The sequence below is a fragment of the Alexandromys fortis genome, unplaced genomic scaffold (assembly GCF_014885135.2).
Source record: "Alexandromys fortis isolate MF-2015 unplaced genomic scaffold, M_Fortis_MF-2015_v1.1 scaffold_6, whole genome shotgun sequence".
Taxonomy (NCBI): domain Eukaryota; kingdom Metazoa; phylum Chordata; class Mammalia; order Rodentia; family Cricetidae; genus Alexandromys; species Alexandromys fortis.
The window spans coordinates 8,454,792-8,479,762 of NW_026067902.1; the positions used below are offsets into that span (position 1 = coordinate 8,454,792).

Below are 24,971 nucleotides of genomic sequence, written 5' to 3' on the forward strand. Positions count from 1 at the left end.
TTAATCCCAGCACGCGGGAGGCAGAGGCAGGCGGATCTCTGTGAGTTCGAGACCAGCCTGGTCTACAGAGCGAGTTCCAGGACAGGCTCCAAAGCTACAGAGAAACCCTGTCTCGAAAAACCAAATAAAATAAAATAAAATAAAATAAAATAAAATAAAATAAAATAAAATGGTTAACTAACAAGCCTGTCTGGGTGAAACAATGGCTTTTGACATCATAGAAATTACAGGCATTAGAACAGCTGGTATAGAAGCAGTTAAATATCAACATATTGAAAAATAAACCAGTCTTTGGAATTCTCCTATATTTGTCATTAAAAAGAAATCTGGAAAATGGAGAATGGCAACAGATCAAAGAGCTATTAATGAGGTCATTCAGCCTGGAATTCCCTTGCCTTCTCTATTACCTCAAGGATGGTCTATTATAGTGATTGATGGAAAAGACTGCTTTTTAACTATACCTTTACAAGAACAGGATAGAGAAAAGTTTGCCTTCACAGTGCCTACTTTTAATAATTCCCAGCCTGTTAAGAGTTATCAGTGGAAAATTCTTCCACAAGGGGTGTTAAACAGCCCTACCTCTGTCAGTACTTTGTCAAACAGTCACTGGAAGCAATTCATAAACAGTTTCCTCAATCTATATTTGCTGTAATATGGATGATAGTTTACTAGCTGATTCAAATATAAATACTTTAAGGAATATGTTTGAAGAAGTAAGGAAAATTTTGCCTTGTTAGGGATTACAAGTTGCTCCTGAAAAAAATACAGACAAGAGATTCTATTAAATACCTAGGATACAAGAGGTTTACAAAAAACCAACCATAGAAAGTACAAATCATGAGAGAACAATTGTGAACTCTTGATGATTTTCAAAAATTGTAGGGAGATATTAAATGTCTATGGCCCACACCTGGATTGACAACGCAAGAGCTCGGTAATTTATTTTAAACCTTTAAAGGTGACAAGGATTTAAATAGTCCAAGAAAACTATCAGCTGAGGCTGACAGAGAATTGGCTTTGGTACAAAAAAAAAAAAAAATACAGGATGTACATGTGGATCATTTGGATCCAGAGCTTGATCACATTGTGTTCATTTTACCTTCTATGCATTCCCCTACAGGAATTTTAATTCAGAGAGAAGACAATATCTTAGGATGTATATTTTTTTTACCACATAAACAGAGTAAAATATTAAAGACTTATGTAGAAAAGGTTTCTGAATTGATTCTGAAAGAAAAATGAAGACTTTGCCAATTAGTAGGAATAGACCCAGTAGAAATTGTGGTGCCTTTTACTAATGCTGAAATTGTCTAAAAATGGACAGAAAATGAACACTGGCAAAGAGTTTGTAGTAATTTTTGGAGAGGAGTAGTGTAGGAGGGTTGCTTTCATTGGCTGAATAAAGAGACTACCTTTTGATAGGACAGCCTTTAGATGGGCGTGGTAGACAGAACAGAATGCTGGGAGAAAGGAGGACGGGTCAGAGAGAGCCGCCATGGAGCCAGCCGCCAGGTCAGACATGTTGAATCTTTCCTGGTAAGCCATGACATTGTGGTGAAATACAGATTAATAGAAATGGGTTAATCAAGATGTGAGAGTTAGCCAATAAGTGGCTAGAAATAATGGGCCAGGCAGTGATTTAAATGAATACAGTTTGTGTGTTGTTATTTTGGGGATTAAGCTAGCCTGGTGGCAGGATGTGGCCTGTTGCTCCTCTTACAAAAGGGGACAGATTAGCAACAAATATAACAAAGCAAGAGACTTTAGTTTATAAAGAGAATTAATTGTATCCTTCCTCACATTGAACAGGATCCACCAATTTCAGGAGCCCCTACATTCTATACTGATGTAAATAAATTAGGAAATGCAGGTTCTTTAGCACAAGGTAATGATGAAATTGATCAGCTATTGGTAGTAAATGCTCTAAAAGCCTCAGAACTTCAAAGAAACATCATGCTAATAACAAGGATTTGAAGAAAGATTTTTCTATCACTTGGTAACAAGCCAAGGAAATTATAGAGAAATGTCCTACTTGTTCTTTATATAACCAAACTCCACTATCTGCAGGAAGTAACCTAAAGGGTACTCAAAGAAATGAAATTTGGCCAATGGCTGTGTTTCATTTTATAGAGTTTGGAAAATTAAAATATGTACATCACACCATTGACACTTATTCAGGCTTTCAGTAGGCAACTGCTTTAAGTTCTGAAAAGGCTAATTCTGTAATTACACATTTATTAGAAGTTCTGGTCATTATGGGAATACTTGTACATATTAAGACTGACAATGCTCCAGCATATGTCTCTAGTGATACGAAACAGGTTTTTCATATTACAACATAAAGCATATTACAGGTATATCACACAATCCTACAAGGCAAGCAGTTATAGAAAGTTCTAATTACACTCTAAAAAATATGCTTAATAAATCAAAAGGGGAAATAAAGACCCCCACAGATAGACTGCACAATACTTTATTAACTTTAAAATTTTTAAACGCTAATGAGAAAGGAATGACAGCTGCAGAGAGACACTGGATAAAAGATAAAAAAAAAAAACTACCATATTAAATCAGCCTGTATACTTTAAAGATGTTCTGACCTCAGAATGGAAACCAGGACATGTGTTACATTGGGAAAGAGGTTTTGATTTTGTTTCCACAGGAGAAAAAAAGCTATGGATACCATCAAAGTTGATAAAGATTAGATACAGACAGGAGAGACCTCTTCATTAGAAGAGATAACAGTTCATCAAACAGTGTGACCATTCAATACAAACTAATTTTTTTTTTGATTTTTTGAGACAGGGTTTCTCTGTAACTTTAGAGCCTGTCCTGAAACTAGCTCTCTTGTAGACCAGGCTGGCCTCAAACTTACAGAGATCCTTCTGCCTCTGCCTCCAGAGTGCTGGGATTAAAGGTGTGCGCCACCACCTCATGGCACAAACTAATTTATAAGACTAACAAATACCTTTCATTTGATCACATATGACTTGCCAAAAAGGGAAACTCCCAAAGTCAGTGTTAAGGCAGGGCTTTGTTTTTGTTTTTCCAGGAGAATGAAGGCATCCAACTAAGGAATCTGAAGACCACTGGACAAATGAGACATCTGAAGAAAAAGGATGAACCATCCAGCAGAAGCATCCCAAGAAAAAGAGTAAAATGGACTAATAGTATATCACATTTCCAACAGGATAAAATTTCATAAATCTTCCCAAATGTTTGTTTCTGCTGTTCTCTACAAACATGTAATACAAATGGTCTTTTTGCAGTCCCAGTTCAATTAAAAATTAAAGCTGGCTTTGGAGTTGGAGCATGGCTCTCTCCTTCTCTAAGTCCAAGCATGCTTGTTAAAGGAAAATCCAAAATCTCTGTCACACTGTCACAACAGCCACCTGGTATGGGACAGAAGAAAAACCAAAATTAAGGGGCTAGTCTATTGCCACTAACTTTATAATCCTTTGGTTTTATTTTGACACTTTAAAGCTTTTCTTAAGGTACAAATATTATCTCAACATTTACAAGATTAATATGTATATATGTATTCAAACTTTCTGTCATGATGTTATGGACATAGAGAATACTAACTAATTCTAGAAAAAGGCTTCATCTAGCTTCCTGTACATGATTTCAGGCTTGAGTCTCTATCAGACAACTATGAATTAAGTTTGTATACTCCAGATGTTCTTAATTAATTGTGGCCCTTTAACCTCTCTGGGATCTGCTGCATATGACATTTAAAATATTTTAATTTTTTGCAGTGAATGTGACCATTCCTAACAATGACCTTTGAAGTCTCCAAACTGAAAGATAGGGGCCCCATAACAATGATTCCACCTGGATTGTGGTAATGTCACTAAGCTGACAAATACCATCCAAAGATCAGCTTTGGACTACTAACTGCTCCTAGGTGAGATGGTCCAACTTCATGCACCACTCCAGCCAGGACTTCAGATAAGCCCTATACTTTCCCATTACATGGAGACTGGCAACAAATGATACAGCTAGCCCTCCCAAAACTTGACCATCATCTCTATTTTCTCAGGGTCCCCTAGAGATGCTATTGTCCCCTGGACAACTGGAAGCAATCTAGAATACATAACATCCACATTCCCAAGAGGTGGGGTGGGTGGTTTTTGATTATTCAATGAGTTATGGATATTTGTCATTATTTAGGGGGTTGTTATTGGTAATGGTCAGGAAAAAAGCTAAATAAAGGAGATTAGATTCAAGAATCTCATTCTGAAAACAAAATGGGAAATATAGAAATGATAGGATAAAAGGGGGTAGATTATTGAATCTACTTTTAAGCTAAAACGCAACTACTAGTTTTAAATATTTTACACTGGCATGGATTTTTGTATACTGATTCAAATTTAAGGCTATTTTTGTTATACTGTATATATGTTTCTACTTTTGTTTAAGGTATTTTTGTATATTGATACAAATTTAAGATTATTTTTGTTAGAACATACTATGTATATGCTTCTACTCTATGTCTAAGGTATTATACCTGTGCAGCTCATGTAACAATTTAATATAAATTTCTAGTTCTTGAAAGTTATTATTACAAGCTATTTAGGATAATAAAGAAATGCAGGTTAGTAGTTAGTCACCTATAACAAGCAAACTTGTAGTCATATTAGGTAAGTTTTCAAGGTCAACAGTTATATTTTAGATAGGTGGTCTTCAAACACTTCAGAGGCCTACAAAAATATGGCATTTAAGATGTTTTTAACACCATAAGGCTTTTCATGACAATGAGACACATCTGCTCCTGGCAGCATCAATTTACTTCAAAAGGGGATGGTGGGCATTGAAGAATCTCTTTCTTTGTAGCCAAAGTTAGCAACTAGGCAAAGAAACTGCCCTTGCCTCAACTGCTGACAGTATGCCGACCAAGTTGGACATGCAAAAGACAAAGACTGCTGAATTTTGCCAAGACAAGTTGGGACAGTCCTTCAAAATTCCTGTTTCACAGAAAAGTCTGTCAGATATTCTAGTCCTGAAGGTCAAAGATGGATGCCCCAATGTTACAGAGGAACCTTCAGTGACTGTCCAGGCAGTCAGCTGTTTCTGTCATTTCTATAATTTTGGAAGTTGTTTGCTCTGCACTTTCTGTTTACTCAAATAATATTTTATCCTTCTTGGGTCTCTGATGGAGATTGAAGACTAGATAGTTACAGTTTTACAGTTTTCCTTGTTACCAAATTCAAAACAAGAAACTCAAAAAACAAAGTATATAGGGTTGACAGACATAAAAGTTTAAATTGTTTATCTAAAAAAAATGTTTTGAGGTCTGAAAAAATAGTTTTAGGTTGGTAATACAAGTTAGGATAGTGAATTAGATACAAAACTTTGACCTAGCCAAGATAGGATAGATAATGAAGTGTTTTCTCTAAATTTGCCAAGAGCAAATGGACTGAGCATTGTGGCTATAGTTCTTACCTGATAATTGTTCTTACTGTATACAGGTTTTCTGTGTCAGAGTTAAAACCTTTATTTAGACAAAAGGGGGAAATATCGTGTGATACTTTGATAATATTCTGATGCTCTCAAGACTGCCAATAAAATTTGCTGTGAATCAGAGAGCAAATCAGCTATTAAATCAGCTACTAGCTGACCAAAATTAACTACAGAGGTTTTGGAGAACCGAGAACAGAGAGACACAAGAGTAGTAGGGTGGGGCTTTGAGAGGGTCTGGGCCTTTTTGGATAAAGGAACCAGAGAGAGAGAGGAAGAGAGGCGGGGGTGACTGGTTGCTTCTGCACTACTTCTCTAATCATTCGGGTTCCTACCCTGATATCTGACTCCCGAGTTTTTATTGATAAAGAATAATTAGATAAACACTTCAGATAAGGATGTGAGCTCTCACCTACTCCTCTCTACAATGCCTGTCTTCCTGCTGCCATGTTTCCTGCCATGATAACTATTGATTATAATCCTTTGAAACTGTAGGTCCTAATAAATGCTTTCTTTTATAAGCTGCCTTGGTTATGGCATGTACATAGTAAGAGAAAAGTAACCAAGACATAATTTGTCCCAGGAAGGGGGCTATTGCTGTGATAGATAGAGCTGAGCAAGCTGCTTTTGGGGGAATGTGAAAGACTCTGAGACTTTGGAGTAGAAAAGCAGGTAAATGCTGTAAGTGGGGTTTCCTGGGCCATCCTCACATCTTCATAGGAGCTGGGAAGAGAGCAGTGCTGATAGTCATGAGGCACAAGAGGTTTCAGAGGGGAGCAATGTTACCAACTGGACTAGATAGCACTTAGAATATCATGGCAATAATGTATGTGCTTTTTGTCCCTGTCCTACAAATTTATCTGAGTAAGTTGGAAACGCTGTCCAGCTAAGCTTCCAAGTTGCAAAAAGAAAAGTCCTGAGGAATTTCCTGCTTGAAAAGCAACAAAGGCCATTGTGTGAAGCTGTGAATATGAAGCTTGGATTGCATAGGAGATCCCAAGTTGCTGGAGATGCCAGATCCATGAGACATCTACTAAGGAGAGTTGCAGACAGTGACTAGAACCAGTGCAAGAGAGAGAGGTGTGCTGCTGTCAGCAAAACTGGAAGGTGGGAGTGAAAATTCCTGAAAAGAAGCTGGTTTTGTCTGTGAACCAGGAAACAAACAAACAAAAACCAAAAATTCCTGGTTTTTCTCTACAGTCTGTGTCTGTAGAGACTGGGACTGACTGGAATCTCAGAACTGTGGAGAGACTGGAACTTTATAGCTTCAGAGGCTAATTATTGTGAGCTAGTTCTAGCCTTCTGGAACAGCCAGCCTTTCCTGCCCTACTCTGTATCTGAACTGACACCTGGTGATAATAAATAAAAACCTCTTAGAAGCTACTAACTTAGCAAAACACTTGCTTCCACTAATCTAAGTTAATGTCATCAGATAACATCTTGGGCCTACAGAGTAGACAGACACCTCCTCCCATCTTGTACCCGCCTCTCTGATGCACCCACCAATGTATCTTAAACTTGCCTTATTTATAATTTTCTTTGTTCTATAAAACTGTACCTCCCCCATCCCCCAAAAAAACCTTCTATGTTGGAACATGGAATTTGGGGTAACCTAAATCTGTGTTCCTGGGTCATGGTCACTTAAATGACTCCAAAATAAAGTATCTTTTGTTCCCTTTAAGACGGGAGCTGTGGTTTTTAGTCAACAAAGGAAAGAATTGCCCTGCTAGGTTTCGGTCTTGCTTTGGTCCAGTATTTCCTCACTTTGCTGCAGTTCCTCCCTTTTGGAATGGTACTGTCTTGTGCCATTGTGTGCTGGAAATACGTGATTTGATTTTTGCTTTTGTAAGAGGTTAAACAGTTAAGAGATTGCCTTGAGTCTCAGAAGACACTTTGGACTTTTAAACAGTTGAGACTGAAAGAATATGGGGACTTCGGAAGTTGGACTAAATACATTTTGCATTATAATGTGATCCCAAGCCTATGGTGCCCAGGGAATGAATATAGTAATTTGAATGAAAATAATCCCATGGGTTCCTCTGTTTGAATATTTGGTCCCCGGCTTTACAGAAGTATTTGGGAATGACTAGGAGATATGGCCTTGTTGGAGGAAGTATGTCACTGCCTTGAAGGTTTCAAAAGCAAAACAACATTCCCAGTTAGCTCTGTCTCATAGTTATGTCTCAAGATGTGAGCTCTCAACTACTGCCCAGGCCATTCCTGCCTATCTGTTGCCATGCTTTCTGCCATCGTGATCATGGGCTTTAACTCTCTCAAACTGTGAGGCCCAAATAAATGCTTTTTTCTATAGGTTGCAATAGAAAAGTAACCAAAAAAAAATCCAGGTAATTATATATATACTTGGTTAAAGTATCAAAGCATATAGGTGTGGTGCTGGAGGAATGGCCCCGAGATGGTTAAGAACACTCTTCTAGAGGACCCAGGTTCAATTCCCACAGCCAACTTATCTGTACTATAACTCCAGCTCAAGGGATCTGACAAGTTCTTCTAGCTCTGCAGGCACCAGGCATACATCTGGCCCACACATACATGCAGGAATAACACCCATACACAGGAAATAAAAATAAATATTTTCTTTTAAAATGCTATTAAAAAAAAAGTATAACCAGGCCTGTTGGCATAGTCCTATATTCCAGTTAGAGAGGATGATGTAGCAGTATGGCAATTCAAGGCTAGCTGGGCTGTAGGGGAGTTCAAAGGCAGCCTGGGCAACTTAAGAGACCCTGTCTCAAAATAAAATGTAAAAGAGGGCTTGGAAAGTATTCTCAGAGGTGGAGCACCATGCTCACCCTTAAATTAAGCCCTAGTACCAAAATAAAAATAAATAAATAAACAAAAAAGAACCGAAAGGCTAACTGTGAGAAAAACAAGTGCCTCTTTGTGTGCCTTGAGGGTCCAAAAGTCTTCATCAGGCTCAGTCTCTCTCTCTCTCTCTCTCTCTCTCTCTCTCTCTCTCTCTCTCTCTCTCTCTCTCGGCACTGAATCTTCTGGAAGTGGAGTTACAGATGGTTGTTAGCTGCCACATGGGTGCTGGGAACTGAACCCAGGTCCTCTAGAAGAGGAGCAGCCAGTGCTCTTAACTGTTGGGTCATCTAAGCAGCCCCATGTTTTCATTATTTTCTGGTCTGCTGACTTTCAGCATCCTCTGATCCCTTCCTGTAATAGAATTAGGCTCACAGTCTCCCTTCCTCCCAGCAGAGTGCATCACTGCTACTGTCAGTTGGCTTTTCTAAGGCCACTCTAAAGACGATGCTGACAGGCAGATGTTCATATAGCACTTTTGGATGTGGAAGGGTGTGACTATTATCAGACAGATGCAAGAGCAGGAGACAGTGCAGCTGTGCCCACTGGAGGCATCTTCACAGGCCTCACACTACTATCTGAGAGCTGTAGATAGGAAGCCCCCCTGTGCTGGCTAGTTTTATGTCAAGTTGACAGAAGCTAAAGTCATCTGAGAAGAGGGAACCTCAACTGAGAAAATGCATCTATAAGAGCTGTAGGCAAGCATGCAGATCATTGTCTTAACTAGTGATTGATGTGGGAGGGTCCAGCCCACAGCAGGAGGTGTCATCCCTGGGCAGGTGGTCTCGGGTCTCTAAGAAAGCAGGCTGAGCAAGCCAGCACCCTCCACAGCCTTTGTCGGCATCAGCTCCTGCCTTCAGATTCCTGCCCTGTAAACCCTTTCCTCCTCAAATTGTGGCGTTTTATCACAGCAATACTAAACCTAACTAGGGCAGCCAGCTGCTACTTTTACCAGGTAGGTAGGCTAATTAAGGGAGAAGGGGCTCTGATCCTGATTTCTGATATTTCTAGAGTTTGCTCTGAGCATAAAACCCTAGGAAATGCCATGTGCTCACAGAGGAAGAGGACAGTACAGTTTTGGGATACACCGGCCTCAGAGGCAGGCCCAGGAGAGGTATATTTCCAATGATATCACAGCCTTATTTCTTGTTCCATCCCATTTGTCTTTTTTTTTAGTTGTAAGAAATTATAAACTGTAAAAAAGCACAGAGAATAATCACTCCAATGTGTTCATCACGCAGCTTTAATAATTATCAGCTCATGATAAAAATGTTGTGTGTGTAGGTGATGTAAGCACTCTATCACTGATCCATCAGCCTGGTTAATGCCTGGTCTTGTTTCTCTCTCTCTCTCTCTCTGAAATGGTTTCTCACAGTGTAGCCCTGAACTCACAGAGATCCACCTGCCTCTACCTCCCTCTTAAGATGTACACCACCACACTGGGACTTGTTTTACCTGTATTTTATCTGCTTTTACCAAGACAGCATCATTATTGTCATTTGTCATCATTATCATCATCACCCAGATAGGGTCTCTGTACCTTAGCCTGGCCTGGAACTTGCTATTTAGCTAGCTGGCCTTAAACTTTTGGTGATCTTCCTGCCCCATTCCCTCTGACCTCCACAGGCATGCAATCCTCCCCACAAAATACATACATAAATACATAAACAAGCCCTACACCAATGCAAGCACTTCTAGTTAAACACAGGGGCCACAAAGAGAGATTTGAAAGTAAGAAGGGGGATTATTGGGAAGAAAGGATTGGGAATAAGAGGACAATAAGGGGACAGGATTCCCCTTATTGAAACAAAGAATTAGTGGCTTAAGAACACTGTAGTATTTATTTATTTACTTATTGGTTTGTTCATTTGTTTGTTTTGAGACAGGGTCTGTGGTAGTTTGAATGAGAATGGCTCCCATATATAAATGTCTGTTTCCTAGCTGGTGAAACAGACTGGTGAAGAGCTACAAGGTGTGGCCATGTTGGAGGAGGCGTGTCATTGGGGTGCGCTTTGAAATTACAAAAACCTTCATCAGGCTTGGTCTCTCTCTGCCTGCTGCTTGTGGATAAGATATGATCTCTCAGCTACTGTTCCAACTCCATGCCTGCCTGCCTTGTTGCTGTCATGTTCCTCTGATAGCCATAGAATAACCCTCTGAAACTGTAATCAAGCCCCCAGTTAATGCTTTCTTGTATAGTTCTCTTGACCATGGTGTCTCTTCACAGCAATAGAAAAGTAGCTAAGACGGGGTCTCATGTAGCCTAGGGTGGCCCTTGAATTCCTGATCCTCCAGTATCCATTTCCCAAGTGCTAGGTTACTGGGTATACCACCACACCAAGATTATTTATTTTTATTTAAAGATTTTTAAACATTACTTTTAACCATGTGTAGGGGTATGTAAGTATGCACATGTAAACAGGTACCCAAGGAAGCCAAAGGTGGTAGACACCCCTGGAGCTGAGTTACAGGCAGCTGGGAATTGAACTCTGGTCTTCTGGAGGGCAGTATATACTCTTAAGCACTGGGCCATCTCCCAAGCCCATTTTCCAGTCAGGGTCTTACTCTGTAGGCCAGGCCCAGGACTCAATATGCAGCCCAGGCCTACCATAGACTCCTAGCAATCCTTCTGTCCTGGCTTCCCAAGCTCTGAGATTATAAACTACCACAGGCACTACAATTTTGTTTTTAGAGTATTATGACTTTATAATTCTTAAAATTCCTGAGGTATAGATAATTTAACAGGTGTATATATATGCATTACTGGTATACAATAAACATAAAAGTGTATATTGGGGTTAGGGTATAGCTCATGGAAGAGTACATAACTAGCAAGAGTTGGGTTCAATCATCGGCACTGCAAACACATGAGTAAATAAATAAATGTACTATATCTGACTATTCATGACAGCTAAAAACTGAAACACCAAAACCCCCAGAAGATAAATGGGAAAACAAAAGATGGTATAATAGCAATGGAATGGTCTTCTATTTTAATAAAATACTGAAACAGACTAAACATGAATATTGAAGCCAATCATAAATGACAGGTATGTATGATATTTAACAGTTGACAAGGGACAGAGATATGGGCTACTAACAGGCTTCATTTGGGAATGAAAATTTCTAAAATTCATTGTGCAGATAGCTATAGAACTCTATGAATATAATAAAAACCAATTTTTTTTTACTTTAAATGGGGTGAGCTGTATGGTGTGTGAATCATATTTTAATAAGCAAAGCATACTGAATGAATAATTTTCACATATCCTCTCTTGGATACATAATTCTTTTAGCACTTATAAACATCACTCTAAAATCCAAATGAATGCCCTGTTTGCAAGGCCAATTCTGTACTGCCTTCCCTTGTGAACACTGGTCTCTTACATGAAACACCCAGTATAGAGGAGGCTTTAACGTTAGTTCCATGTTAGAATAACAACCTCTGTTGTCAAGTCAGTAGCAAGCCAGGGCCTTGCCTTTACAGCTGTGGCATGACAGAAGCCATCTGAGTGCCTGCTTCTGGGGAGAAGAGTGAAGACAGCCTTTAGAAAGCCAGAGCTGACGGAGAGCCCTCATTCCCAAACGGCCAGGAAATAGGTGTTGCTGCCCACAAAATGCCAATCACCCTCCTCACAGAATCTCTTCAGGCTGGGTGTTTATTTTTACTTTTTAAATTGCATCCACAAAGATTTTTATAGTTACTTTCATATTCCTTCAGCAGCTATGGATTTTGATCTGATCCTGACTAAGAAAGGAGCCCTGAGATGAGACACTGGAAGAAATGGAGTTTACAGCAACCACTTGGAAAGGACCACTGTTGGTAAGAACTTCCGGGTAGGGAATTAAGATTCCCTCAGTTACTGTGCTTTAAAAAATGACGCTCAAGGTAAAAAGTTCTGCTTGCAGAGAAATCATCATTTAGATATTTTCTACTGTCTGCATTCAGAATATCTTTGTTTTTATTACTAGCACAGCTGCTAAGTGGGTGTGTGCCTATTTAGAAGCCAGAGGAAAACTCAAAGAGAAACTAAAAAGCCCCCCTTGTTGAGAACATGATACATTCACCCCAAAATGCTCCCTCAGGCTCCACCCACCAAACAGTCATTGCCAGAAGTGAGAGAGTGGGTGTGTTAATGGCCGAGAGCACCCGGTCTCCTTGCACACACTGAACACAGCAGTTATTTCTACTCAGAGGAGAACTTACCTGTGCTTCTCAAGGAAAGCGTGGCGAATTCAATGCTGAGCACGCCATTATTTTCCAATTTTCCAAGAACCCCTGAATGCAGCTCACAGGGGATCTTTACCAAGTCACTGATCCAGCCCAGATAAGGAACACCAAAACATCAGGGGAAAATTAACACCTCATTCAATCTTCAATGTGAAATGATTACTTTTTAAAGTAAGTGTGGGCAATAGCTCCCCCTAGAAGGCTAGCTCTAAACCACGCCAGCAACTTTCAGAAGGTGGAACAAGAGGGCACTGGCAGGAAAAGACTAGAACTCAGCACTGGCAATACCAAGATGGGCTCTACACAAAGCCACATTCGAGGAGGCCTCTTTCCAACTGGGGAAGACAGCAGCAGCAGAAGTCAAAATGCTCACTAACCATCTGAAAACTACTATGTTTCCTGGCTCTGAGCAACAGCTTGGCACTCAACTGTACTGTCTCCATAATAAGAGCAGTATGAAAACCATCTAAACTCCAATTATTAAGTGAGTTTAAACAAACCAAGTCCAGTGGTTCACAGAGCAATCTGACAGCGGGTGGAGTCGCGGCCCAGCCATTAAGAGTAGATACTGTTCTTGCAGAGGGCTGGCATTTTGTTTCCAGTATACACATCCTGTGGCTCAGAAATGCCTGTTAACTCCGGTTCCAGAAAATTCAACACTTCTGGCCTCCTCAAGCACCCACGCACATATGTACATGCCTACACACATACCCATAATTCCAAATAAAATAAAGCCTTAAAAATTCTAACAAACGTCTATGACACCCTACTGAAAAGGGTAGGGAGGGAGAGGGAGGCTAATTGTGCTGACTGGAGCCTAGGCCTAACCTTCCTGGGATCTTGGAAGTCATCTAAAGCCCTGCTTATCTCACTCTAAATAATGGGTGGCAGAATGCCTACATAACTCCCACTCCTGAGAGGCACACCCTGTGTATTTCCCTTTTCCTCTATGGGTGAGCATAACACTTCTAAAACAGACTCAGAAATTGTAAGGGAAACTTGAAGCTTTGGTATGTGTATTCATTTTATGTATGTGTCTATATTATCATATATAATGCTATAACATTTTCAAATGTTTTATATAAATTGAACTATGAAGTATGCAAACTTCTAAAATTTCTTAAATAACAAAATTTCCACAGAATTTACCAGTTGCATGATCAACAGCGCCTCCCTTTCCTTTCCCATTTTCTCCTCTCTGTGTCTGTCTGATTTATTTTTTCCAATGTTTTAAGACAAGGGCTTCTTTAAGACAAGTAGCTCAGGCTGGATCCAAGACTTGAACACACTACATGGCCCCAACACAACATGGCCCCAACTACCATAAATTGCAATCTTTTTGCCTTATTTCCTGAACACTAGGACTGTACGTGCGCAATCACAATGTCCTGAATGCCAGGACTGTAGGTGTGCAGTCACAATGTCCTGAATGCCAGGACTGTAGGTGTGCAGTCACAATGTTCTGAATGCTAGGATTGTAGGTGTGCAATCATAATGTTCTGCAGCTCATTTCTTTTCACCACTGCCAATTATTCCACAGAGTACAGGTACCACAGTTTATTTATTTATTAAGGAATTACTATTATTTATATTATTATTATTAAGGAATTATTTATTATGGAATATTTGGGTTTCCTCTAGTTTTTGGTTATTACAAATAAAGTTGCTATATATTGCTATAAAATGCTAAAAACATTTGTATATCAGATATTTATGTGACCCTTGGTTTTCATTCCTTTTGTTGAGGAATATAATTGCTGAGTGGTATAACCAGTACAGATTTAGTTTTGTAGTTTTGTCAAAACTATTTCCCAAAGCAGCTAAATCATCTTATATAGCCAGCAGCAACACCAAAGTCCTGGGGTTTCATCTCTTTTCCAGTGATTATTAGCTCCAAACATCTTTTCATGTGTTACCTGATATATGCAAATTATCTTTGGTGAAATGTCTCTTTGAGTCATTTGACTATTTTCTAATTGAACTACTTATCAATGCCTCTGTACTTAAGTTTTGAGAGTTCTTAAATTTTGTTTTGTTTCTTTTCTTTTTTTCTTTCTCTCTCTCTCTCTCTCTCTCTCTTTTTTTTTTTTTTTTTTTTTTTTTTTTTTTTTTTTTTTTTTTTTTTTTTTTTTTTTTTTTTTTTTGACAGCATTTCTATGTGTAGCCCTGAGTAATTCACTCTGTAGACCAGGCTGGTCTGGAACTCACAGATTTGACTGCCTCTGCCTCCCAAGTGCTGGGATTAAAAGTGTGTGTGTGTGTGTCCTACTACCTGGCGCTTGTAAATAATTTTATGTTTCCAGTATGTAGCTTGCCTCTTTATCCTTTTCTTTAAAGATAAAATCTATGTAGTCCCGGCCTTGCCTGGAACAGGGTGGCCTTGAATTCAAGCGATTCACTTGCAATACACATAGGCAAAACACTCAAACACATAAAATAAACAAATCTTAAAGAAGATAAAAAATGGTACTGATATTGTCCAATTTATTAATTTTTCTTTTCATGAATTATATTTTTAATATCAAGTCTAAAAACCTTTGTTGAACCCTTGGAGACAGATTCTCCTACTTTTTTTTCTAAAAATTTTATACTTTTATTTATTTTTAATTAAAAAAATTTTCATGCATATGGGTGTTTTATACCATGTGTGCCTAATGTCTGAGGAGTCCAGGGGAGGGCATCAGATCTCCTGGAACTGGAGCTACAGCTGACTGTGAGCTGCCACGTGGGTGCTGGGAATCAAACCCAGGTCCTCTGCAAGAGCAGCCACTGCTCTGTACAGCTGAGCCGTTTCTACAGTCCCACAAGAGCAGTCACTGCTCTGTACAGCTGAGCCGTTTCTACAGTCCCACAAGAGCAGTCACTGCTCTGTACAGCTGAGCCATTTCTACAGTCCCTGGTTTATATCTCACATTTAGACCTGTGCTCCACACTGAGGTGAATTTTGTATGCCATGTGAAGTTCAGACTGAAGTTTGTTTTTACCTATGGCTGGCCATGTATGTCAGAACTACTTGTTAGAAAGGCCACACTTCTAAGGCAACACACTAAGGCCTTTGCATACTTGTTAAAAATCAGCTGACTTTTTATATTGCTTTGATTTTGGGTTCTGAAGCTACACTCCTAGCCTTTTCACGATTCAAGCCTCCAGCAAAACGCCTGAGTGCCATGCTGAAGTAGCAAGCCTTAACACTGGGCACAGTGCTTTCTTCCATTCTATGCTTTTCCAAAACCGTTACATCTGTTCTGTAATTTTTGTCTCTTATAAATTCCATAACATCTTTATGTGTGTGTATGTGTGTGAAGTTATTTTACACTGTGGTAGATGCAAATAATAGTGTTCATAGCAGTATTATTTTTAATAGTCAGAACCTAGAAACAACCTAGATGCCTCTCAACTGAAGAATGGATAAAGAAAATGTGGTACACTTACACAATGGAGTACTGCTCAGTGGTTAAAAGAAAAAAAGCAATGACATCTTGAAATTTGCAGGCAAATGGATGGAACTAGAAAAAAATCATCTTGAGTGAGGTGACCCAGACCCAGAAAGACAAACTTGATGTACTCACTCATAAGTAGATATTAGACATAAAGCAAAGGATAACCAGTCAGTCAATAGTCCACAACCTCAGAGAAGCTAGGTAACAAGGAGAACCCTAAGAGAGACATACATGGATCCCTGGGATAGGGAAATAGACAAGATCTTCTGAGAAAATTGGGAGCATGGAGAGGGGGGTTGGAAGCAGAGCGAGAGGGGGGAAGGGGAGGAGGTAAGAGGATATAAAGGAACAGGATTGTCAAGATGGAAGAAGGACAGAGGAGGAGAGCAAGGAAAGAGAAATTTTGATTGAGAGAGCCATTATGGGGCTTGCAAGAAACCTAGCACTAGGGAAATTATCAGGGATCCACAAGGATGACCCCAGTTAAGACCTTAAGCAATATTGGAGAGGGTTCCTGAGCTGCCCTTCCCCTGTAATCAGACTGATGACTACCTTAATTGTGACCATAGAACCTTCATCCAGCAACTGATGGAAGCAGATGCAGAGATCCACAGCTAAGCACTGGGCCAAGCTCCCGGAGTCCAGTCAAAGAGAGGAAGGAGCAATAATATGAGCAAAGGGGTCAAGACCACAATGGGGAAACCCACAGAAACAGCTGACCTGAGCTAGCGGGAGCTTACCAACTCTGGACTGATAGCAGGGAAACTTGAATAGGACCAAACTAGGCCCTTTGAATGTGAGTGACAGATGCGTAGCTGGGGACCAGGATTTATCCTTACTGCTTGAACTGGCTTTTTGGAGCCCATTCTCTTTGGAGGGATGCCTTTTTCAGTCTACCTATAGGGCAGAGGGCCTTGGTCTTGCCTCAAATTGATATGTCAAACTTTGTTGACTCCCCATGGGAAGCCTTATCCTCTCTGAGGAGTGAATGGGGGTGGGGTGAAGGGGAAGGTGGAGTGGGGAGCAGGAGGAAGGGAGGGAATGGGAACTGGAATTGGTAGGTAAAATGAGAAAAGATTGTTTTAAAATAAAAAAAGATACATATAAAATTTACCATTTTAACCTTTCTTGCTCTTTTTGGGTTATCTTCCTGTGTTTCCAGAGAAGTCTTGACCTCCTGAACTAAGAGATTCTTATGCCTCAGCCTCCCGAGGAGGTAGGACTACAGGTGAGAGTCACTGTGCTTGGTCCCCTCTAATCACTAAAAAGATTCTTAAATATTGATTTTATTTTGTATGTAGGAGTGTTTTGTCTGCATTTAGGTATGAACACCATGTGCAAAGGTCAGAAGAAGTTGCTGGATCCCCTGGAATTGGAGTTACAGATGGTTCTGAGCTCCCGTGTCAGCACCAGGAACTAAACCCAAGCCTTTTCTAAGAGCAACAAGTGCTTTAAATTGCTGAGCCATCTTTCTAGCTTCCATTTAAACTACCTTTAAAGCACACAGTTCAGCAAAAGTAATTATATTGACAATGCATATAATACAAATGTCTACATTTCCAAACCTTTCCCATCACACAAACCTTTCTAATAATCTGGAGGCAGTAACTCTATGTTCTGCTCCCCGAGTCACTATTAATCTTTATTTTCTGACTCTATGAACCTACATATTCTAGATATTTCATGTAAGTGGGATAATAATAGTGTTTGTCCTTTTGTGACTTTATTATTATTCCACCAACAATGCTTCTGGGAGGTAGCTCTCTCTTTCCGCTATATTTTGTGGCTACACTGGGTCCTAAGGCTAATTGCCCCTATGAACCTCCAGCCAGCCCTCCTGTCTCTGCATCTCATCTTGCTGCAGAGTGCTGGAGTCAAAGACACCACCACTGCACTCATATCTTGTTTTCAGAGGTTCTGGGAGCCTAACTTGGGTCATCAAGCTTGCAAGCAAAGCATTTTCTTATTGCCGAGCCCTCCCCCAGCCCATGTCAGAGCATGTGTCAAAATCTCAGCCACATATCAGCTTCACTCCTAGTTCCTTCATTTCTTTTAAATACTACATCACATTTTACTATACATATATGCCGCATTTTATTTATCTGCTCATTTGCTACTGGTGCTTATTTGTACTTTTGGACTATTGGGAATGATGTTGCTGTGGACATTGGTTTACAAAAATGGTTTATACAAGAACACATGCTGCAATAATTAGGTATAAAGAAAGAGTGGACAAGTTTTTATCAATATATTTAAGACAAGTAAACTACTATCTAGGAAAAAATACCAAAATGACTCATTTAAAAGAAATAAATAGAGACTATCTTAAAAAGTTAATTCAGTAGATTAAAAAAAGTCTCCACAAATAAAACACTAGAATCAAATGACTTAGCAAGTATAGATATTCATATGATTCTAACTTCTTCAAAAGATGAAAGGGGCTGGAAGTGGATGCACAAGCCTTTAACACCAGCAGAAGCAGGTGGATCTCTGTGAGTTGAGGTCAGCCTGGCCTACAGAGTGAGTTCCAGGTCAGCCAGGGCTGCACAGAGAGACTTTGTCTCAGTAACACAACAGTGCAGCACAACCATAGCAGAGATGGAAGAATCCTCCTCAAGTTCTTCTCACGAAAAGTTAGTTCAGGTCAGTTAAGGTACTTGCTGCCAAGCCTGATTTTGCTACAAAGCCTAAGTTTGATCCCCCGTGACCTTGTGGTGGAAAGAGAGAACTGAGTCCTTAAAGTTTGCCTATGACTCTCTCTCTCTCCCCCTCTCCCCCTCACACACACACACTAAAATGTAATAAAAATGTAAAAGATTAATTTAGTTTAGCCTTGACATCAAAACCAATACAAGGATAGGGAAGGAAAATTATTGGACATTCTTAGATGCAAATCAAGCAGATACTAGCAAACTTAATCTTATTATGTATAAACTAAGGAAATAGTACATCATCCCCAAGTTGAATTTATACCAGGTATATAACAGGCCTTGCTTGTACAACAGAGAGAACAGTCCTCATACTCACTGAGGAGGGAAGCTGCAGGATGTTGGGGCTAAGTTAATATGAATGACTATATTCACTTAACACAGGAAGCTTGTGAATATCCAGGGAGAGATGTCAAGGCAGCAACAAAGAATACTGGCGTGACATCTCCATGGGAGCCAGGCTGGAGGCAGCACTAAGAAGCACCACCAAACACCAGTATGATTAAGTCCACCCAGGAACCTCTGTGGAATGAAGCAAGAAGACAACCAAGGCCAGATGTAGGCTACCCTAGTGTTTAATGAAGTCAGTTCTCCAAATGAATGATCAGAAAATAAAGGAAAGGAGAAACACAAAGTAGTGACTCAAGTGGGTGGTATGTGACAGGTGTGGGAAGGAAAAAAGCTATACTGTGGGCTGATGTGTGAGCAGATATGCAAAATACATGTGCACATGCATACAGAGGCAAGAGATCGCTGGGTGTACCTTCCTCAATCACTCCTCTCTACCTTATTTTTTTGAGACAGGGTGTCTCACTGAATCTAGAGCTCACAGACTCAGCTTGGACTGTCTAGCCAGCAAGCCACACAGATCTTCCTGTCTCCTGTTTCCCAGTTCTGGGATGAAGGGCACGCTTTTCTTTTTCTTTTTTCTTTTTTCTTTGAGACAGGGTTTCTCTGTAGCTTTGGGGTCTGTCCTGGAACTAGCTCTTGTAGACCAGGCTGGCCTCAAACTCACAGAGATCCTCCTGCCTCTACCTCCCAAGGGCTGGGATTAAAGGTGTGTGTCACCACCGCCTGGCATGCATGTCCCACTTTTTACATGAGTACCAAGGATGCAAATCCAGTGAGCAAGCCCTGCACTCACTGAGCATCTCTCCAACCCCTAGAACAACATCCACATGCTACTCAGTCTTACGCCAAGAATCCTCAAAGGCAAGGCATCATGGTACCATTCAGTTGCCACTGACTCCAAAAGAGTGAATTTAGTCTTCACTAAATCCATACAGTGAAGTTCAAAAGCATTTCTTACCTGAATTTTGATGGGCCAGGTGAAATTACTGACATAAACAAAGAAAGTAATGTTTGGATGGTTGCGAAAATCAAATTTCTCATTAGAGAAGCTATCTTTGTATTCCTTGATGTTGGTTTTTGAAACAACGGGCATCTCTTCTCCAGTCTGGGTTCCAGCTAAAAGGAAGCAAAGAATGAAAATAAAGACTCTTTTTTGGAAGGGGTGAGGCAGGACAGTAGACAGAGTATTCCCTCGTTAGTAATGAGGGTAATGGTTTACTGACCACTTATAATGGCAAAGGAATAGCCTTTTGAGCTCAGTCTGTATTCCACACAACACATTCTATCCCTCATCCATAGAGTAGAAAATCCGAAATTCTAAGAAATCATTAACTAGCTTCAGGGTTGACAGCCACAGGGAATGGATCTAGGATTGAACCTAAGAAAACTGACACATAAACTTGTATCCAAACCGTCCACACTGAAAATGGCACATGTGGCTATGAAATTATCACCAGAGTCCTTCCTATAAGAGGTACTGGTGGGAACTGGAGAGATGGCCTAAGAGCTAAGAGCATCAACAGTTCTTCCAGATTAGAATCCCAGCACCCACACAGCAGCTCACAGTCACCTGTTATTTCAGTTCTAGGGCACCCAACACCCTCTTCTGAACTCCATAGGCACCAGACACAGTGATGCACAGACATGCATGTAAGCAAAACATTTATACACATAAAATAGGCACTGACATTCACTCTGCACTTAACACTTTATGTCCTTTGTATTTCCTCTTCACACTGTGACATGTGACAGTGCTTCAGGCCTCTGTACCAGGGACATTTATTCATCCATCACTAGCAGGAATGTCCTCAAGTAGTCACTCAGTCCTTCTTTCTGTTACCAGCCAACACTACATTCAGGACCCTAACTAGTATAACATTGTTTCTACATGGCCTCACATTTTATATATTTCATTGGCCAAGATTCTAAATAAATAAATAATTTCTTTGAGAATGATTAAATTTCAAGCACTATAACAAGTACTTCCTTTTTTTCACTTATTCCTTGTAACACTATATTTCAGGCACAGCTGTGAATATGGCCCAACACATCTGTAGCTATCATGTTGCATCATAAGAAGGTTGGATACACTAATACATAACAAGGTATTTTTACCACATCATTTCATAAGAAGGAAACGATCAAAAAATGGAGGTAACCTGGGGCTGGAGAGATGGCTCAACAGTTAAGAGTACTGGTTGTTCTCCAGAGGACCTGAGTTCAATTATCAGGACAGACGTGGTGGCTCAAAATTGACTGTAACTCCAGTTGGGAGGAGGGAGGGCACCCGATGCCCTCTTCTGGCCTTCTCAAGCACTGCACATACATGGTATATTTACATACACACAGGCAATGGCAAACATAGAATTAAATAAAACAAACTTAAAAACCAATTTAAAAAGAAAAGGAAAATATGATAACTTGTTCAACACCACAGTGCAGGTAAATTCAAACCAAGGTCTATCTACAGAGTTATCAAGTTATGGAGTGGTTTTCTATTTTAACTGCTATACTACGGCCATCAAAATTGTAATGAATCACCATAAAATAAATAAGAAAGGAAAAGCTGTACTTTTAAGACTTAGTTTAATTCCCAAAGTATGGTATACATATTAAAATATGTATACATATTAAAATCCCTTTTCATTGAAAGAGTTTTCATTTCTTAAAACTTTGAGTCATTTTAATTGTTCACCTAATGAAGAACAGAGAGAGATTATCATAGCACTAGAGGTGGCAGCAAAGCAGAGAGTGACTGCCCACCAACCCACACCTATGATGTTGGAGGCAAAGACTGAGATTATTCATTCTGAGTAATCCTAAGGTTAGACAGGAGTCTTATTTGCTCGTTCAAGGTGTATTGGCTACCAAGTGGCAAAGGTGGACTATGAGCTCATTCATTTAGCTCCAGAGGCCACTTTCCCAACTCCTATACTACATTTGCTAACCCATCATTCCTCTAGGTGTGTCTTTTACCTGAGAAGCTGGTAGCCCAGGTGATGTTGAGGTTGAAGTTTTTGGAGGCATTGATGAACATGTCCAAGTCCCTGTTTTGCTGATGAGAAATGCACACGATTAGGAAATTGTTAACACTTCAGATTTTAAGACACAGCAACAAGCAGGTCACAGTGCTCTCAACCATCTCAGGAGGAGCTCGTGCTCAAAGAGGTGGCAACATTTCTTGTCAGTTTTTCTCAACACAAGTAAGAAGATGAAGATAAAATTTCATTTGGCTCCCATAGAAGTGTGAAATCCAGAACTTTATGAGATGTCAGCCCCATGAAAAGGACCCTCGCCTTGTGCCATCTGTCAGAGAAACTTATGTTCAGCATTTCTGAGTAGCTGTTCCCAAATGCCCAAGGTTCCTAATTACCAGGAAGAAATCTGATCTAGAGGTCCAATTTCTACTTATTTATTATAACTGAAATCCATATTATTAATCCATATATTATAAACTGTCTCTCAAATAGGAATTGGTTTCTAAAACACTTACAACAGGTCAAATGTACTAAATTTAAAACATAATTTATATTCATCCTTGAATTAAAAAATATTTCACTTACCAAAATTACTATAAGAAAAATATGTCTGAGTATGATTTCTTAGCTTTGACAATGTTGCTTTCCATTCACAGCAGTTCAAAGTGCCAGTTTCATTTTGATTCTTGGTTTTAATAACTGAAGTTTTTGTGGAGCTAGACAGAAGTCACTGTTGGTAAATTCTAATGATGTTTTTAGTTTTCACTGAAATTTCACTAACAAATCTTTTTTGGGGCCTACAGTGATTTGAGTGTGAATGGCCTCCACAGACTCATGTGTTTCAATGCTTGGTCCCCAGTTGGTAGAACTGTTTGGGAAGGGTTAGGTGGTGTGGCCTTGTTGGAAGTGAGTCATTAGAGGTGGGCTTTGAGGTTTGAAAAGCCTATGCCATTCCCAGTTAGTTCTTTCTTGCTCTTTCTTCTACTTGTGGATAAGATGTAAGCTCTCAGCTACTGCTCAGCACCATGCCTGCCTGCCTGCCTGCCTGCCTGCCTACTGCCAGACTTCTCCCTGCTTTGATGCTCACAGAATCTAACCCACTGGAACTGTGAGCCTCAAATTAAATGCTTTCTTTTAAGTTCCTTAGACATGGTGTTTTGTCATACAAATAGAAAAGTAATTAAGACAGGACAAAATAATTGCTTTGCAAACCAATCAGATGCTATATTCTTTTTGGAAAAAATGTTATTTTATATGTATTGGTGGTTTTGCCTGCATATATGTCTGTGTACCACGTGCATGCCTCGTGTTGAAGAAAGTCAGAAAAGGGAATCAGATGCCCTGGAACTCTAGATACAGACAGTTGTGAGCTGTCCTGAGGGTGTTGAGAATGGAACCTGGTCTTCTGCAGGAGCCGCCAGTGCTCTTAACCACTAAGCCATCTCTTCAGCCTTAGACGCTGCATTCTTATTTTTATAACTTAATCCAACCATGCTAGAAATGCTCATTTTTAAAAAGATATTTAAAACAGGTTAGAAAATTATGATTTTTCTTTTTTATAAAAAGCATCATTTGATAGTTATGCCAGAAAACCACAATGGAAACATTTGCAATGCCATTTTCAAAATTGTGATTTCTAAATGAGAAAATTCTCTCACAGCGCAGGGATTGCATTCAAGAAAATTTTATCTTCTTTTGCAAGGGAGATGTATGTTTATTTATTTATTTAACAAGTATCTGCTGACAGCACACAGTTAACAGCTACTTCTTCCCATGATATGGACTAAAATCCTTGTCATTTTGTAAAAGATACAAGTGTTTAGATAAACCTAGTAAGAAATCTTTCATAAAACACACCAACCATCTTGTTAACAAGCATTATAAAATTCTACAATGCTTATTTGTTTTGACAGAGTATAGCTCAGGCTGATCTTTACTCACTATGTAGCTGAGGCTGGCCTTGAGTTGCTGATTTTCCTTCCCCCATCTCCCAAGTACTGAGACTACAGGTACAGTTACCATATGTTTACTTTAAAAAATAAAATGAACACTATCAAGTACACCCTGAAAGACTGACGAGCACTTGCTGCTGTAACAGAGAGCCAGGGTTCAATTCCCAGAACCCTGGCGCCAGAGAGGTAGCAAGCAACTTCACTAGCCATGAAACCCCACTGGGCCATACCTTCAGAATTAGCATCCAGCCTTAATCCATCCTTTGCATTACAGATACCTATGTGAATCTTGTCTAAGAGTTTCCCATGGACACAATGCAAAACTTGGTTTAGAGGGAAACCGTGGTACCTCTTTGGAAGCTTCATTCAATGTTTTGAGATATGGAAATCTACTAGCTAACGTGTAAACATAGGGAAAAATAAAAATGCCAAGGAGCCAGGGAAATGGCTTTAATCCACAGAGATGAGCCCCCTGCAGCTGAAAGGCTAAATTTATTCTCAAGGTGTCTCTGAGTCTTCATTTCATCGACCGGCATGAATCCACACACCCGTGCTGTAATACCCATGATGTTATACCCACGACAACTCCAGTTGCAGGGGATCCAATGCCCTCTTCTTGCCTCTACAGGCACCAGGAAAACATACATGTGGGCAAAACACCCATAAAAATAAAACAAAATAATTTTTAAAAATTAAGGTGCATCTGCAAAACTTTGCCATAAAGTAATTTAAGATTGCTTACATTTACTTAAAGAGCTGTTCACCCTTAGGAACTAGAGAAACAGCCTAGCAGTTAAGAGCACTTACTACTCTTGCAGAGGACCCTGGGTTGGTTCCTAGCACACATATGGTCTGTAACTCCAGTTCCAGGGGATCCAACCCCTACTTTTGGCCTTCACAGGCACTGTACACATGATGTACAGATATACAAGTCGGTGCAGCATTCATTACATAGTAAATAAATTTTAAAAAACTGTTCACTCAATAATTTGTCTTCTTAATACACCATCATGAACATTATTCTACTA

At 39.8% G+C, this 24,971-nt stretch overlaps 1 protein-coding gene across 1 annotated transcript in view; it reads right to left on the reverse strand.

The window, feature by feature from the left end:
- Atrn (attractin) overlaps window positions 1–24,971 on the reverse strand; it is a 137,898-nt gene that overhangs the window by 26,716 nt on the left and 86,211 nt on the right. The window contains exons 22-23 of the mRNA XM_050132193.1: window positions 21,990–22,068; window positions 19,972–20,129 (exon numbers count right to left, since the gene is read on the reverse strand). Of these exons, the coding sequence (XP_049988150.1) occupies window positions 19,972–20,129; window positions 21,990–22,068 (237 nt within the window). The remainder of the gene's footprint in view (window positions 1–19,971; window positions 20,130–21,989; window positions 22,069–24,971) is intronic.